At 42.1% G+C, this 15,172-nt stretch overlaps 1 protein-coding gene across 2 annotated transcripts in view; it reads right to left on the reverse strand.

Moving 5' to 3' along the window:
- The window catches only part of Melk (maternal embryonic leucine zipper kinase), a 70,076-nt gene that overhangs the window by 23,789 nt on the left and 31,115 nt on the right, over positions 1 to 15,172 (reverse strand). For both annotated transcript variants that reach the window (XM_075967318.1, XM_075967319.1), the window contains exons 9-11: positions 10,450 to 10,518; positions 9,013 to 9,111; positions 757 to 843 (exon numbers count right to left, since the gene is read on the reverse strand). In XM_075967318.1, the coding sequence (XP_075823433.1) occupies positions 757 to 843; positions 9,013 to 9,111; positions 10,450 to 10,518 (255 nt within the window). The remainder of the gene's footprint in view (positions 1 to 756; positions 844 to 9,012; positions 9,112 to 10,449; positions 10,519 to 15,172) is intronic.

Consider the following 15,172-nt stretch of genomic DNA (forward strand, 5'->3'; position numbering starts at 1 on the left):
CAGAAAGACTGACAGAAAAATACTGCGTGGGGCATATTGTTGAGGCCTGCTACCCGGACTACATCCAAGCCCTTGCTCAAAAACAGAACTTTCCTTCTTGTTTTATTCTAGTGCTAGAAATAGAACCCGGAACTTCAAACACACTCTACCACTGGCTAGAGGCCCAGCCCTTGAAAAGAAATGTGCAAATATGTTTTTTGTTTTATGTTTACAGCAGAACCAGATTTCTGTTTGAGAGCTTTAAAACAGTGAAAGTCAGAACTACCAATTCTCAGTAGAGAACTACCAATTCATCTGCTCAGATTCTCAATTATTAGTTCCTTACATTTTTCTAATCAATGTCCAAAGTGCAGTGTTCACATCTGAAGAAGACATCCAGGGTTGGCGAGAGAGCTCAGTGGGTAAAGGCACTGTCATCAAGCCTGACAACCTGAATTCAATCCTTGGAACCCAATGGCAGAAAGAGAAAACCAATCTACAAGCTGTGCTCTGAGCTCTACACACTTACTGTAGCACGTGCTCACCACGGACACACACACAGAGTAAGCAATAAATAAATGTAGAGACTGTTGTAAGAGACACAGAGGACACAAGCAAAGAATTGCATCATACATGAATATAGTCAGTGCCTTGCTGAAGTTCATGGAGCTCTCATGGGTTGTAAACACTCTATCACTATCAACGTACCAGCAAAATACAATGAGGACAATAAAACAAAAGCTACCACCTTTAAGTTCATGCTGTACCAGAACTTACCAATGAAATTAAATCTTCCATTGTTTGCCTGTTATTGCGGTGATGTACAGAAAGTTCTGTTATGCAATCATCGTCAAGGTGAATCAACTACAAAACACAGTTTCATACATGGTTAAGTTTATAAATAATTTCTGTTAAAATCAACATAATCACTTCAAAAAAATCTAACAGCAACATGTGGAAGGAACATGAGTTTGTCAAACTCATGGACACCTATCAACACGTTTTGCAGTGCTCAGACTGGAAGCCACGGTCTCATGTCAGTTAGGCAAGTGCTCTACCACTGAGCTGCAGCCCACTCGTCCTCATCTGTCCACAAGCAGGCAGAGGCTGACAACCATCCCAAGATTCTCCTGGCTTCCATACCCCAACACCTGACTGACTGTTCGTGCTTCCACGCTGCAAAGGATCACAGTCCTCCCCATATCTACCTCAAGCCCTGCCAGGCATTTTCTTCAGAGCAGCCATGTTTAAAACTCAGAGTAGACACAAACAGTCAAGGGGTGGCTCTGACTTGTATCCTGTTGCACTCTGGGTCATGTTTAGTTCTCCACAAGCCCAGGAGGTCTTGTGATGGATGTGGAAACACAACACAACACCCATCATACTCAAGGGAGCACAGCATAATGCTGAAACACACTGAAACTCTCTCGGCTTAAATCCCAATTCGCAGTAAGGACAGCAATTACAAGTCTCAGATCCCTGAAAGGTGGGACAAAATGACAGGAATGGCCTTCTCTGAGCTGGAAATACTCAGAAGACGGAATGCGAAGAGAATCACAGGAGCAAAGTAAGACATTCTCTTTTCAACAGCTCAGGAAGTAATGCCTTACTTTCTGCTTCAAGTCTTCCTCTGCAGGGAAGCTGAAACAGCTGGGGCGCTCAGCCTCACCCTGTCACCTAAGTCTGTCCCCATGGGATCTCCAGCCACTGAGTCAGTGCAACCTGACAGCTCACAGGCTTTGAGATTAGACACATTTTGGTTTTCACTGTGACATTACTTTATAACCGTGTGACCTTAAGTATGCCACTATACCTCCCTGAGCTTGTTTTATATCTGTAAGAGAGATGATACATGCCTTGCCACTTATGTAACACATGGGAATACTCAAGTATAGCATCTAAACAAAGCCTCCCAAAAAATGGTTAGCTATTTTTATTAATATACACAATCCTTTTTCCTCTTTACCTTTCAGAAATTGAAATATTCTTGTTAGAGGCCACTTTCCCCTCTAAATGAACTACTTGGACTCAGATACAGCAGTATCTCATGCAGAACACACGAGTAACAGTGAGCTCAAGAGAAACGTATCCCACCATCATGAGTGGAGAGAAACAGAAAATACAATGACCTTTCTGAGGTCCAGTGATTCTGTTCCTTAAAAACTGGATGCTGAATCCTAATGACCAACGTGATAGTGTTAGGTTTCGATTTTGGAAAGTGATTAGATATGAGTGGGAGCCATCTCCCAAACAGAAAAAAGCCCCAAAGGCACCCATCCTTGACTCCTTCCACTATGAAGGATGATACAATGTGAAGAATTACCAACTACAAACAGAAAAGCAAGTCATCACCAGACACTACATAGGCCTTGGTCTTGAACCTCCCAGCCACCCAATTTATGATATTCTGTTCTAAGAGGTCTAACACACTGAGCAGACCAAGTCAAACTTGTACTACTGGCTGGACAAGAACAAACTCAAAGGTTATATATATTTAAAAATCAAAGTACAGACCACACAGATTTATACCAGTGGCCCTGGAGAGCTCCAAAGTGCTAAGACATGTATTCAATGTGATACTTTAACCTTTGTGACTCTCAGATCACAGATTCTTCATTTAGAATGATCTCAATCTCAACCCCAAACACTTCAACACTCAGGTGGGCATGTTCTTATGACTATCACAGCTCAAGTAAGAAGAGATTTACTGAGTTCTTTTCACCTCAACAGAAATACTTCTTGGCCAGGTATGGTGCCACCTGTAATTCTAACAGACTGGAAGTTAAGACAGGAGTATCAGCAAGGTGGTTACAGAGAAAAACCCTGTTGAGAAAAACAAAAAGCAAATAAAGAAAGACAAGAGATTAAGAATTCAAGGCCAGACTGGGCTATGAAGCAAATTCAAGGTCAGCGTAGGATACTTAGGAAGACCATATTTTCATTTTATATTTTAGATATTTATTTATCTTAACTTTATACGCATCTGTGTGCCCGAGTGTATGTATGTGTAATTGCATCCTAGAGTCCAAAGAAGTCAGATCCTTTGGAACTGGAGTTAAAGTTGGTTATGAGTCACTATACGGGTGCTGGGAACTGAACCCAGTCCTCTACAAAAGCAGTAAGTATTCTTGACTGTTGAGCCATCTCTCAAGCTTTGGGAAACCCTATTTGTTTTTAAAGAAAAAAAGAAAGGAAAAGGAAAGAGAGAGAGAGGGAGGGAAGGAAAAAAAAATCAACCAGACCTGGTATGATGTCATAGTAAGTAAAGGCCACCAAGCTCAGTGTCTGGGATTGATTGCAGGGCACCACACAGAAGACCACACAGAAGAGTCAACTCCTCTGGCCTATTCTCTATCTCTTTCTGTTTCTGCTTCTGTCTGTTTCTCTCTGTCTCTGTCTCTCTCTGTCTCTGTCTCTCTCTGTCTCTCTCTCTCTCTCTCTCTCACACACACACACACACACACACACACACACGCAAACATACAAATAAATGCCAAAAACCATGCAAAACCTTAAAAAAGAAAAAAGACAGCCAGCCCGTCTCTCCATACCTCCCTGCCCTGCGCGTCCATGCACAGGGGAAACAGGACAAGCATGAAGGAGGCACCTTTGTTTTCTGCTGGACTCCTGAACTAGAATAAAAAGGATGGGGTGAAAACAGTCTGAGAAAGACCCTCATTTTAAACTGAGTCGTCCAAAGGGGCTCAGTATTTTGATGAGGCTTTAAATTCGCAGCTATGCATACTCAGGTTAAGGACAAAAAAATACATGTCCAAAAGTAGGCAATTATTTTGGATTATCCGTGCCTGCTACATTTCCTGTTCACTAGGGCAGAAAATGGAACTGAATATAACTTCTATTTGATACAATACTTGGGTACTAGAGCTGTGCATGAAAATGGCATGAGGAGATCATGCGTAGAATTATTACAGCATCTATGCCTTAAATATCCAAGTAAATCGGAATTATTTTTATGGTTCATTCTTGATAACACATACTACTGAAAGAAAAAAGCAAATACTTCAAAAAGTGACAATAATCCTTATACCTCTTCTATTTACAACTCACTTTACCCCGCCACAGCTCAGTAAGGAGGCAGAACAGTGAGGAAGCTGATGAGTAAAGGAACTCTAGATAGACAGGACACTGACTAAAATACCCAGATTTGGGATGATGAAATGAAGAGTAAGAAAAGTCAGTTATCTGCCCCTCAAGACTGGCACTTTTGATTCCTGGCCCAGACTTTTCTTTTCTTAATATTTATTTATTTATTTAGTATACAATATTCTTTCTGTGTGTATGCCTGAAGGCCAGAAGAGGGCACCAGACCTCATTACAGATGGTTGTGAGCCACCATGTTGTTGCTGGGAATTGAACTCAGGACCTTTGGAAGAGCAGGCAATGCTCTTAACCACTGAGCCATCTCTCCAGCCCCTGGCCCAGACTTTTCTACCACACTATGCTACCTATCTTTGTTTCTGTTCCTGGCCCAAACTTTCCTAACATGCCGTGATGCTTCTTATCTATGATTCTGTTCCAGCAGACACCAGACAAGGAATGTTTGCCACAAGGTTGCAGACAGGCAGGATACAGGCACCAAGCTGTAGCACGAATAATAAAAACTCAGAGACAGATATTGAGGTTCAATTTGAAGATCAAAAAAGCAAAGCAGCCAGCTTATATGGGATTCCCCTTTGTAAGCTATGATTATCATTAGTTAATAAAAAACTGTCTTAGCCTGTGATAGGGCAAAAGATTAGAGCTAGGCAGGGAAAACTAAACTGAATGCTGGGAAAAAGAAAGCGGAGTCAAAAGAAGCCATCAAGCTGCCACAGGAGACAGATGCAAGTCGCCAGGCAGAACCTTGCCAGTAGGTCACAAGCCTCGTGGTAAAATATAAAATAATAGAAATGAGTTAATTTAATATGTAAGAGCTTGCTAGGAATATGCTAGAGTAATAGGCCAAGCAGTGATTTAATTAACACAGTTTCTGTGTGGTTATTTAGGGACTGAGCATCCAGGAACAAACAAGTGGCTTTCCTACAACAGCCAGCCACTGGCCCTTACTGAAAATGGATGAGATCCTGTCTCCATGAATTTTGACACCCCACTGACTTCCTCCTGTCTCTTCCCTTTTATATTCATCTCTCTGTCTAGCCATATCACACCTGTCTCCACCTCCCTACTGCTGAAATTAAAGGCCTGTGATCCCGAATGCTGGGATCACCTTTGTGTAAGCTCTCTTTCTCTTTTAAACAGATTCAATCTTGTGCAGCCCAGGGTGGCCCTGAACTCACAGAGATCCACCTGCCTCAGGTCTCTTGGGATTAAAGGTGTGTGCCACCACTCCCTGGCCTGTATAGCTGACTAGTATGCTTTGCACTCTGATCTTCAGGCAAGCTTTATTTATTAAAACACAACAATATACCACTATACCAAGCTTAATCCAGTTGACCTCCCAGGCCCTTTCCATGCTGCAGCCCTCCTGTCTTGATTCAAATTCTGGTTTTCTACTCTGTACACACTAACCACTCAACTACAGACAAGTTACTTCAAGACCATGTATATCCTTTGCTCAGTCTACAAAATAGGGCAATAACAGCCCCTGCTCCAGAGAGCTAGCACAAAGCCTGAAGGAATCAGCAAAGCCTATGGAATAATAATACTTGGCCCTAAAGTACTATCCAGAGTTCGACCCATATCATTCTGTAGTAAAACATAAAGCCTGAATCTTCTAATAGCATGCTAGTGTAGTGCTCAACAAATACTAAAAATGTTTAAAGATTTGTTTTTATTGTTGTGTATGTATGTGTCTAGGTCCGTGAGGGGACCAGGTGCCAGATTCCCTGAAGCTGTAGTTACAGAAGGCTGTGAGCCACCATGTGCTAGGCATGCTGGGATGCAAACTTGGGTCCTCTGCAATAATAGTATATATGCGCTCTTAACCTCTGAGCCACAGCTTTGTTTGTTTGTTTGTTTTTAAGACAGAGTCTCACACTGCAGCTATGGCTGGCCTACAACTCATTAGATAGCCCAGACTGACCTCAAATTCATGTCAGTCTTCCTGCTTTGGTTTCCCAAGATCTAGGATTATAAGTATGTGCCACCACATCCAGATTAGCAGTTAATGTTTTCCTTTCTTTTTCCCAAGACACAGTCTCACTATGTTTCCAAGATCAGCCTCAAATTTGTCATCCTCCTGCCCAGCCTCCCAAGGAGCTTAGATTATAGGTGTGTGCTACCACAGTTGACTAGCAATTATATTAAGATATAAATAAAACTGTATGCCCTGGAACACTCAAAATAATGTTTACTTTATACCATGCCCCAAATTAAAAAAAATAGAAAACAAACACACAAAATCTCTGATGTTTAAACCAGAGACTCCTCAAATACAGTTAGGATCTCAAGTTCCAAGCCAGCCTTGGCTACATAGCAAGTCTGAGGCCAGCCTGGGCTAAATGAGACTGTGTCTCAAATTCAAACAAGCGTACCTTTTCTAACATGAACAGTAGTGTATTCTATCCCATTAGAATCATGGCTCAAAAGACATGCAATGCCGTCTATACATGGAGAAATGATGACCCCCAATGGTTGAACACAGGCATTTGCACCCCCCAATCTCTACCTCACAAAGGGCACATCAGATTCCCTGTTCCTTCTACTGAACTGCTCAGACATTCACACTCTCGGGCTCTCAGCATTGGTAATCTCTAGATTAAACTGTATTTACTCAATAGATATGCACTACATCATGGTTGGCCAAGGAGACTATGGATAAGAGGTACAGTAAGAGTTAACCATCAAAGCATAAATAAGAGGGGTATGAATTCAACCGGTATGGCCCTAACAGTGGGAAGAGTAGAGGCTTGAAGCCAAGTCCACTTTTCTAAGACTGGCTAGCTACTGGGAAGAGTAATTATAGTCACTGATGTGATATTCAAGAATGCAAATGCCCCATTTGTCTACATGTGACATGTCTGAGACATAACCCCCAAGCTATTCCAATCCATATAGATGCATGTCATCATATACCACTGCAGAAGTGGAGAAAAGTCTCAGTTATCGGCAAAGGTTACAAAAACACTCCTCCCTTTTCTAACTACATATATGATGAAGCTGTATGTATGTATGTAAATGGTGCATATATGGTATAAGCATGTGTGTGTGTATGTATTGTATGTACCTATGAGAACTCAGAGGGCAGGAATTTGAGACCAGTTTTCAAGTGTGACCTATAGTCTCCTGGGGACCTCCAGGGCCAGCACTATTTCTATAATACTTCTGAACTAATGAACATTTGAACTAATGGCACAAAACTATGACGGAAGCTGGCATTCCTGGAGAAATCAAACTGTTCCAGGACAGGGTGTTTTGTCATGAACTCACAATTCCCCAAGTAAGCCAAAGTCCTTGATGAAGCAAAGAAAATAATTCTATTACAACTCCACACTGAACATGTGTGTTTCTAGTATAAGATGGAAGTATGAGTCAGGTAAAGCTTCAGTGAGCCACTGCAGTCATGGAAGACCACTTCACTGGTCATTCAGACTGGGGTATTTGGGAAGCACTTTGTCAAAGCAGAACAAAGTAAGTTAACTGATGGCATTTGTTGGCAACAATGCAATTTTATCTTTCAAGCGAAATTTAAGAATTTTAGAAAACATGTATCTGTCACACAAGCTTGACACTTTAGGACACTGAAAATGTCTTTTCCGATGAGACTGGTAGTGAGTTTAGGGAATGCAGGTCTTTTTAATGCTGTGTTGGAAAAGGAGTCAGCATTAGAAAATCTGCACCATTCAGTGCCCAAATATTCTCCAAATGACCAATACAAAATGGTACATGGAGAAAAGAGCTCATGAAGCAGGTTTTATGGGAGAGTTCAAAGTGCTCGCTGCTGTGACTTCATATTCCACCTACTAAACTGAGGGCTAAAGAGAGATGGTACTCGGTACTCTTGCTTAGGACCAGGGTTCAGTTCCCAGCACCCACATGGTGGCTCACAACCATCTGCAACTCCAGTTCCAGATCCCATATTCCTTTCTGTCCTCCTCGGTCACATAGTGCACACACATTATTTACAGGTGTGCAAGCACCCATACACATAAACTAAATACTTTTAAAAAAGAAAGAACCACACTTTAAGGAATGGTCAGAAACTATCTGAAAGGGCATTAAAGTACTCCCCCGTTCCCTCTCTGTCTGGGTGAGGCTGCATTTTCTAAATGCAGAAACAGGAGACTATACGGGTGTCTGATACTATGCCAGACCTCACAGAAGCTTGTAAACACATCAACATAACATTCCTTTGTCAAATTTATTTTTCAATGTTTTTTTCTTCACAAAAATATTTACTCATGATATGTAATGGATTTATTGACTGCTTTTTTTCTTTTGAGACAGTCTCAGTATATAGGCCAGGCTGTCCTCAAACTTGCAATCCTCCTGACTCAACTTCTCAAGTGCTGGGACAAGCATGTGTCACTGCATTCAACTCTTACTGTTACTTCTGAATGAATTAATAAATATAAAGGGTACAAAGAAATTCCTCAAATTCAGATGTCTGAAAATTGATGTGATTTCATTACTACCCTGGGAGTCAGGGCTGGTTGAACCCATTTCTACAGATGAATAAACAGGTTAAGCAGAATTAAATAACTTATTATAATAAGACTCCCAGAGCACTGTTCACAATCCTGACTGCACAAGGCAAACACTTGGGAGCTTTTAAAAAGCACTAATTAAGTATTTTGGGATGAAAAGCAGGGCCTGCTGGTGATGTGGATGCTCTCATCTCCGACCTACTGGAACTAGAGGCACGTGGCACTACTCCAGGTTCTGGGTGATTCTCATGTGTAGTGCAGGCTAAGCAAACACTCACTGGTCCAGAGAGTGTCCAGACAGGTAAGACATTGCTGCTGGGCTGGAAGCCTCCCAGCAGCAATGCAGGTAATATATTTTCTCTCATATTTAGAGGATATCATTGCAGGTCCTGAAATCACACAAACTTCTGGGTTTCATCATACTTACAGGCGTCTTGCTTTGCCACTCAACAGGACAGTTGTAATCTTGCATGATCCAGGGATGGTTCAAGAGATTTTTCATAGAAATCCGTTTCTTTGGGTCCACCTAGTGGCCATTGAAGCACATTTCAAACAGAGACTACAACGCCTTTCCTCCTGAGCTCAGAATGCACCAGAACAGATGTAAACGTTATCATCACAAACAACGCTGTCAAAGACCTTAAAATGGCCTTGGAATGAATTCTTTAAAAAGGCAATTGAGGCAAGAAAACTATAGCAACCAACACAGGCCTACAAGATAAAAGTTTAACAAACACGAACTTCATTGGTATGGACATTATTCATGAAGTTCAGTCAATCTATTGTATGATGTAATAGTCTTTTTGCTGGAAAACCTATTCATGGGAAATAGTCACCAGTTTAGTATTCAAGCAAGCAAGCGTAGTGCAGGGCATTCACATGGAATACGCAATCTCTACTTCCGATTCACTCACAGACACAGAGAACAAGCTGAAAAGCACACTTTTCGTTTCCATTTGTGAAGTTCAAATGTGAGGAGAGAAAAATTAATCAACAAAGATTAAGTTTTGGGGACTAGAAGAAAGGCAGAGGCATTTTTCAATCTCACTATGGAGATTTGGTGGTCTGGTTCTACTTAATCAAGGTGGGTGAGCCTGAGGTACATTTTAAATTAAAGGTAGAGATGACTTAATCGATGAAAAACTGGAAGATGTTCAGAGAACATTATAAATAAAATAATTCGCTATTTTCCAAGTAGTTCCAATTCATTGTATCCAAACTACACAACAGAGCAGTGAAGTGGGCTCAGACTCAGCCCTCCATTTTACAGACCACAGTTTAGAAGGTAGACTCACTGACTGGCTAACAGGTGAAGACCTAGACTTCAGCACTCTGCCTTTACCATCAGCCCATCAAACAGTCATTCTCAAAGTGGCCCCAAACCATCAGCATCAGCACCATTCAGGAGACTTTTGGAAATGGGAATGCTTAGTCCCTGCCTGATATCTGTTATATCAGACAATGTTTTTTAAAAGGCCTACCTGGCAATTCAGACACACACTGAGGTTTGAAAAGCGCACTAGCTCACAGGGCTAACAGAGCACACATCCGTCCATCCAAGCGTTTGTTCAGTAGTTTCTATATGCCTAATGTGCCAGAGTAGAAATAAGAAAATGGAGAGGACAGCAAAGAGCTAGAGAACAGAATGAGTACTAAATAAACAAATAAAGGTTTAAAAAGTACACCATCAAAGACAGGCAAAGTCTAAGCAACTGTGTTTACAACATAATTAGCAGAGGTCCTCAGAGCAGATAGTCACAAGACACATGATGAATAATGATAAATGCAGCAGGCCCACAGATATATTAAAGTGAAATCAAACACTACAATGGGCTTCTATTATTTAGAAATAAACAAACTTTACCTGCAGCATCTGTTGGAGAAGCAGAATGCTACTGGGGGACAGCCACTTAGGAACATCGTATTTCCCTCTCTACAAAAAAGAAAGAAAACATTGAAGACAACTTTGGTCCAACCTGCCTTGCTAATATTCTACGGGAGTTAGATGCTAGATTTTGCTTCTGTAACTTTCAATATCTTGCCAACTACAAGATTCAGTCAACACTGTTAATAAAAACAACTCCCAGTTCTGGCCAGAAAAAAAAAATCCAGTAAATTAAGTGCTATCATCATCTCTAAATTATTCACATGTCAGAAAAGGACTACAGTACTGAGAATATAATTACAATTAACAGTGAAACACACACACACAACACAGACACACACAGACACACACACACACAGACACACACACACACACACACACCAGGCTTAGGAATCCACACTGATTGCAGGAACAGCAGAGAGATTACTACATTTATTTTATATTGCCAAAGCAAACAGGAGTTGATCACCTTACAGCAATCATCAGCTGACACAGAAGCAACAACAAAACGTACTTGATAGCAGGACATGTATGTAAAAATAGGTCACAGTGAGCCGGGCGGTGGTGATGAACACCTTAAATCCCAGCACATGGGAGGCAGAGACAGGTGGTTCTCTGTGAGTTTGAGGCCCACCCAGTTTACAGAGTGAGTTCCAGGACAGGCTCAAAAGCTACAGAGAAACCATGTTTCAAAATCCACCCCCCCCCCAAAAAAAAAAACTAGGTCACAGTGGATAGTTGGCGAACTGGGAGATTATCATGGTCACAATATCATCAACCAATGACAAAAGCCAGGAGACTGTTAAACCTTAATTCAAGTCAGAATACCTTTCAATAGCATCTGCCACAAACACCCTCTTTCCCAATTCTGGGGAAATGATACAACAACAATTTCTTGTGGCAGAGATCAAATTTCTGAATGGTACTAAAAACAAGTAATAACAAGTTAATTACTTGAGAAAACCTAAATAAGCTGAATGTTGTTGGGTGATGGTGGCACACGCCTTTAATCCCTGCGCTTGGGAGGCAGAGTCAGGCAGATCTCAGTGAGTTCGAGGCCAGCCTGCTCTACAAAGCAATCTCCATAAAAGGCTAGAACTGTTGTCTCAAAAGGCTAGAAACCTTGTCTCAAAAAACAAACAAAAATAATAAGTTGAATGTGTAATTCATAGCATGCATGAAAATTAACTTCAACCAAATTAAATGCAAACATAATATTTTAAGAGTACAGAAAGCAGGGGAGGTTGTTTTTAGAATTTTTCCCAGACAAAACAGTAAAACTAGAAACATGTACAAGACCCTGTTCAGTCCCCAGCACTGTATAAAACCAGGTGTAGTGAGACACCCACCATAGGCGGAATTTTCTATCCCACCAGCCAGCTCCCAAATAACCACAGAGATTTACTATTAATTATAAATGTCCGGCCAATAGCTTAGGCTTATTACCAACTAGCTCTTACAACTTAAATTAACCCGCATTTCTTATCTATATTTTACCACGTGGTTCGGTACCTTTATTCAATAGAGCATGTTAATCTTGCTTCTCGCCATGTCTCAGGCCAACACACCCTCCTTCATCCCAGAGCGCGCGCTCTCCCTCTCTCTCTCCTCAAGTCCCACCTAACCTCTTCCTGCCTAACTACTGGCCATTTGCTCTTTATTAAACCAATGAGAGCAACACATCTTCACAGTGTACAAAAAGATTATTCCACAACAATTCACCTGTAATCCTTGTACTTAAGACAGGAGAAGGGGAGTTCAAGGTCTCAAAAAACAAACAGGAGTTGGGAGGAAGGCTCAGTGGGTAAAGGCACTAGCCACACAAGCTGGGCAACCAGAATTCAATTCCAGAAACCCACGATTTAAAAACCCCTGTGTGGAGCTATACCTGAAATCCCAGCACAACTACTAGAAGACAGTAAGCAGAGACAGAGTCACCCAGAAGCCAACAGGACAGCCAGCCTGAATTACATGGCACAACAGCGGGACAATGAGAGAAACCCTGTCACCAAGGTGGGAAGCACAAATCAAAAGTTGTCCTCTGCCTCCACAGATCTGCCTTCATGTGTACACACACACACACACACACACACACACACACACACACACACACACACAATAAAGAGACAAGGAGAAGCCCTGTCTCAAGGAAAAGGGGCTGAAGAGATGGCCCAGCAACGAAGAGCACTGATTGTTCTTATAAAGGATCTGGATTCAGTTCCCATCACCTTAAAGGTGGCTCACAACCATCTGTAACTTCCATGCCAGGGATCCAGTACCATCTTCTGACCTCTATGGAGACACCAGATACACACAAGGTACACATCTATACATGAAGGCAAAACTGTGCTACATAGAAAATAAAAATAAATCCTATTTTTATTTGTTTGTTTTTGTTTTTCGAGACAGGGTTTCTCTGTAGCTTTGGTGCCTGTCCCGGAACTAGCTCTTGTAGACCAGGCTGGCCTCGAACTCCCAGAGATCCGCCTGCCTCTGCCTCCCCAGTACTGAGATTAAAGGTGTGCGCCATCACCGCCCAGCTAAAAATAAATCTTTAAAAAAATTTAAGGTATTGCTTTTATAACACTGACAAACATATTAGTTTTTGTTTTTCTTGTTTTTGTTTTTCTTTTTTTTGGTTTTTCAAGACAGGGTTTCTCTGTGACTTTGGAGCCTGTCCTGGAACTAGCTCTGTAGCCCAGGCTGGTCTCGAACTCACAGAGATCCGCCTACCTCTGCCTCCCGAGTGCTGGGATTAAAGGCGTGCGCCACCATCGCCCGGCTAGTTTTTGTTTTTCTAAGATGGGTGTCACTATATTGCCCAGAATAACCAGGGCTCAAGTTATCTTTCTGTCTCAACCTGAGTAGCTAAAACTAAAAGCACATATAAACTGATAATGTAAGTATGGTAGCATTTACTATAGAACTGTTTGTAATATGGCTAAAGAACCTATGGCCAAGTCCAAAGGGCCTCCCAAACCACAGGAAGCCATAGTAAAATTCCTGAGTAAGGACTCTGAGCTAGAAATGTAGTCCAGGGAGATACAGGCAGGCATAGAAAGAAAGCCAAAGTCAGTTGTAATGAAGGAGACTCTGAGAATTCATCCACTCATACACTAGTAAGGGTATAACAGAAGTTAATCCAGTTTACAAGTCAGGGACAGGTTACAGGTCATTCAAAGTCATAAACTATATGGTAGACATGATGGCTCAGGCCTTTAATCCCAGCACTTGGGGAGCAGAGGTAGGCAGATCTCTGAGTTCATGGCCAGCCTGGAGTATATGAGTTCCTGGTTAGAAGGGCTACATAGTGAGACCCTGTCTCAAAAAAAAAGATAAGAAAAATAAACAATCTATATGGCAGGCTGGTTTTCCATTATGTTAAAGAGGTAAGCAGAGTTCCAAAGTTTTCATTCCCTTTCTCTTTGGTCTTCAATGTGATACAGAGAGACCACTCATTTATACCTTGCTTGGGGTGGGGGATGTTAATGCTTGCCTGAGTCAGAAGCCTCTAATTCATTTCTCCCTACTGGCCTTTAGCTATAGCCAACTGAACCCCATGTGAAGGCTCAGTGCTATCTTGTCCCAATTTTTATCTCAAGGGAGGAGGGATTTAGATGCTGCTGCCAACTCTTCAGTAATATGGGGCTGGACCTCTCACTGGCCCCTCCCATAACTGAGTATTTCATAACTCCTAGCCAAAGGCTTCTCACGAGTCTGCCCAGGAACTGGATTTGCTCTCAGCAAACAGACCATCTGCCTGCCTCTCATAAGCTTCAGCTTGCTCTTGTCAAGGTCCCACAGAAAGAAGAGCTTCATCTGCTTACCTGCTTATCAAATGGTCACAGCCCACCTCAGTTTCTGATCGGAACTTGCTCCCCTGCTGGTCACTCATTGGTCAGACTCTGTGGCTAGCTCTGGGTGGCCTTTCCCCACGCTAATAGCTACAGACTTTGCTGCTTACTCCCTCACCCCTCGATGCTGGGCTGGTGCCCACTCCCACTGTGGGAGAGTAAGTCAGCTGTGCTAAGCCACCACCCTCAAGTTCTCCTACAGCTTCAGTTAGGGTCTCACCTCCTAGCGGCCTCCCAAGGAGAGGTCTGGTTCCAGGTTCCCTGCTTTTCTGATACTCCAAAACAGGTTCATAACTACCAAAGTAAAAGAAATGTTATGCCCTTAAATTAACATTCAAAAGAAAAAAAAAGCAAACAAACAAAAACTTAGCTAAAAGTAGGAATACTCCAAATGACATGTACCACACAGCCAGCACGAGGAACTTTTTAGTAGATGCCCTGTGCTTTGCAGGAGCATGCAGGGTTGGGGGATACTCCTGACTTCTAAGTCAGGCCGTAAATGCTGCTGCACACCACAGTACTACAGCACTCCACCACCACAGTAAAGAATGACAGCATCCCAAGTATCAACAACAGAGCCAAGGCTGAAAACCAGTCACAGAGCAAAATGTTTTAACTGGCTAGAAAAGGACCGAGAAGCAGACAGTGCTTCTTGCGCTGTGCTAAAGGAAGCCTACAAGTACAGAGAGGGGTGATTTGAATAGTAAAATATACATTCAAAGAGCAAACGGAAAGACCTCAGGGAACAATGCTGCTGAGGAGGGCACCTCCACAGAAGGCTCTGTGCGAGCCAGAACTGCACCCCTAAACCCTGCTTCTTTATTTAAGGGTGATTACCTTGCAAACAA

The sequence above is a fragment of the Microtus pennsylvanicus genome, chromosome 3 (genome assembly GCF_037038515.1).
Source record: "Microtus pennsylvanicus isolate mMicPen1 chromosome 3, mMicPen1.hap1, whole genome shotgun sequence".
Taxonomy (NCBI): Eukaryota; Metazoa; Chordata; class Mammalia; order Rodentia; family Cricetidae; genus Microtus; species Microtus pennsylvanicus.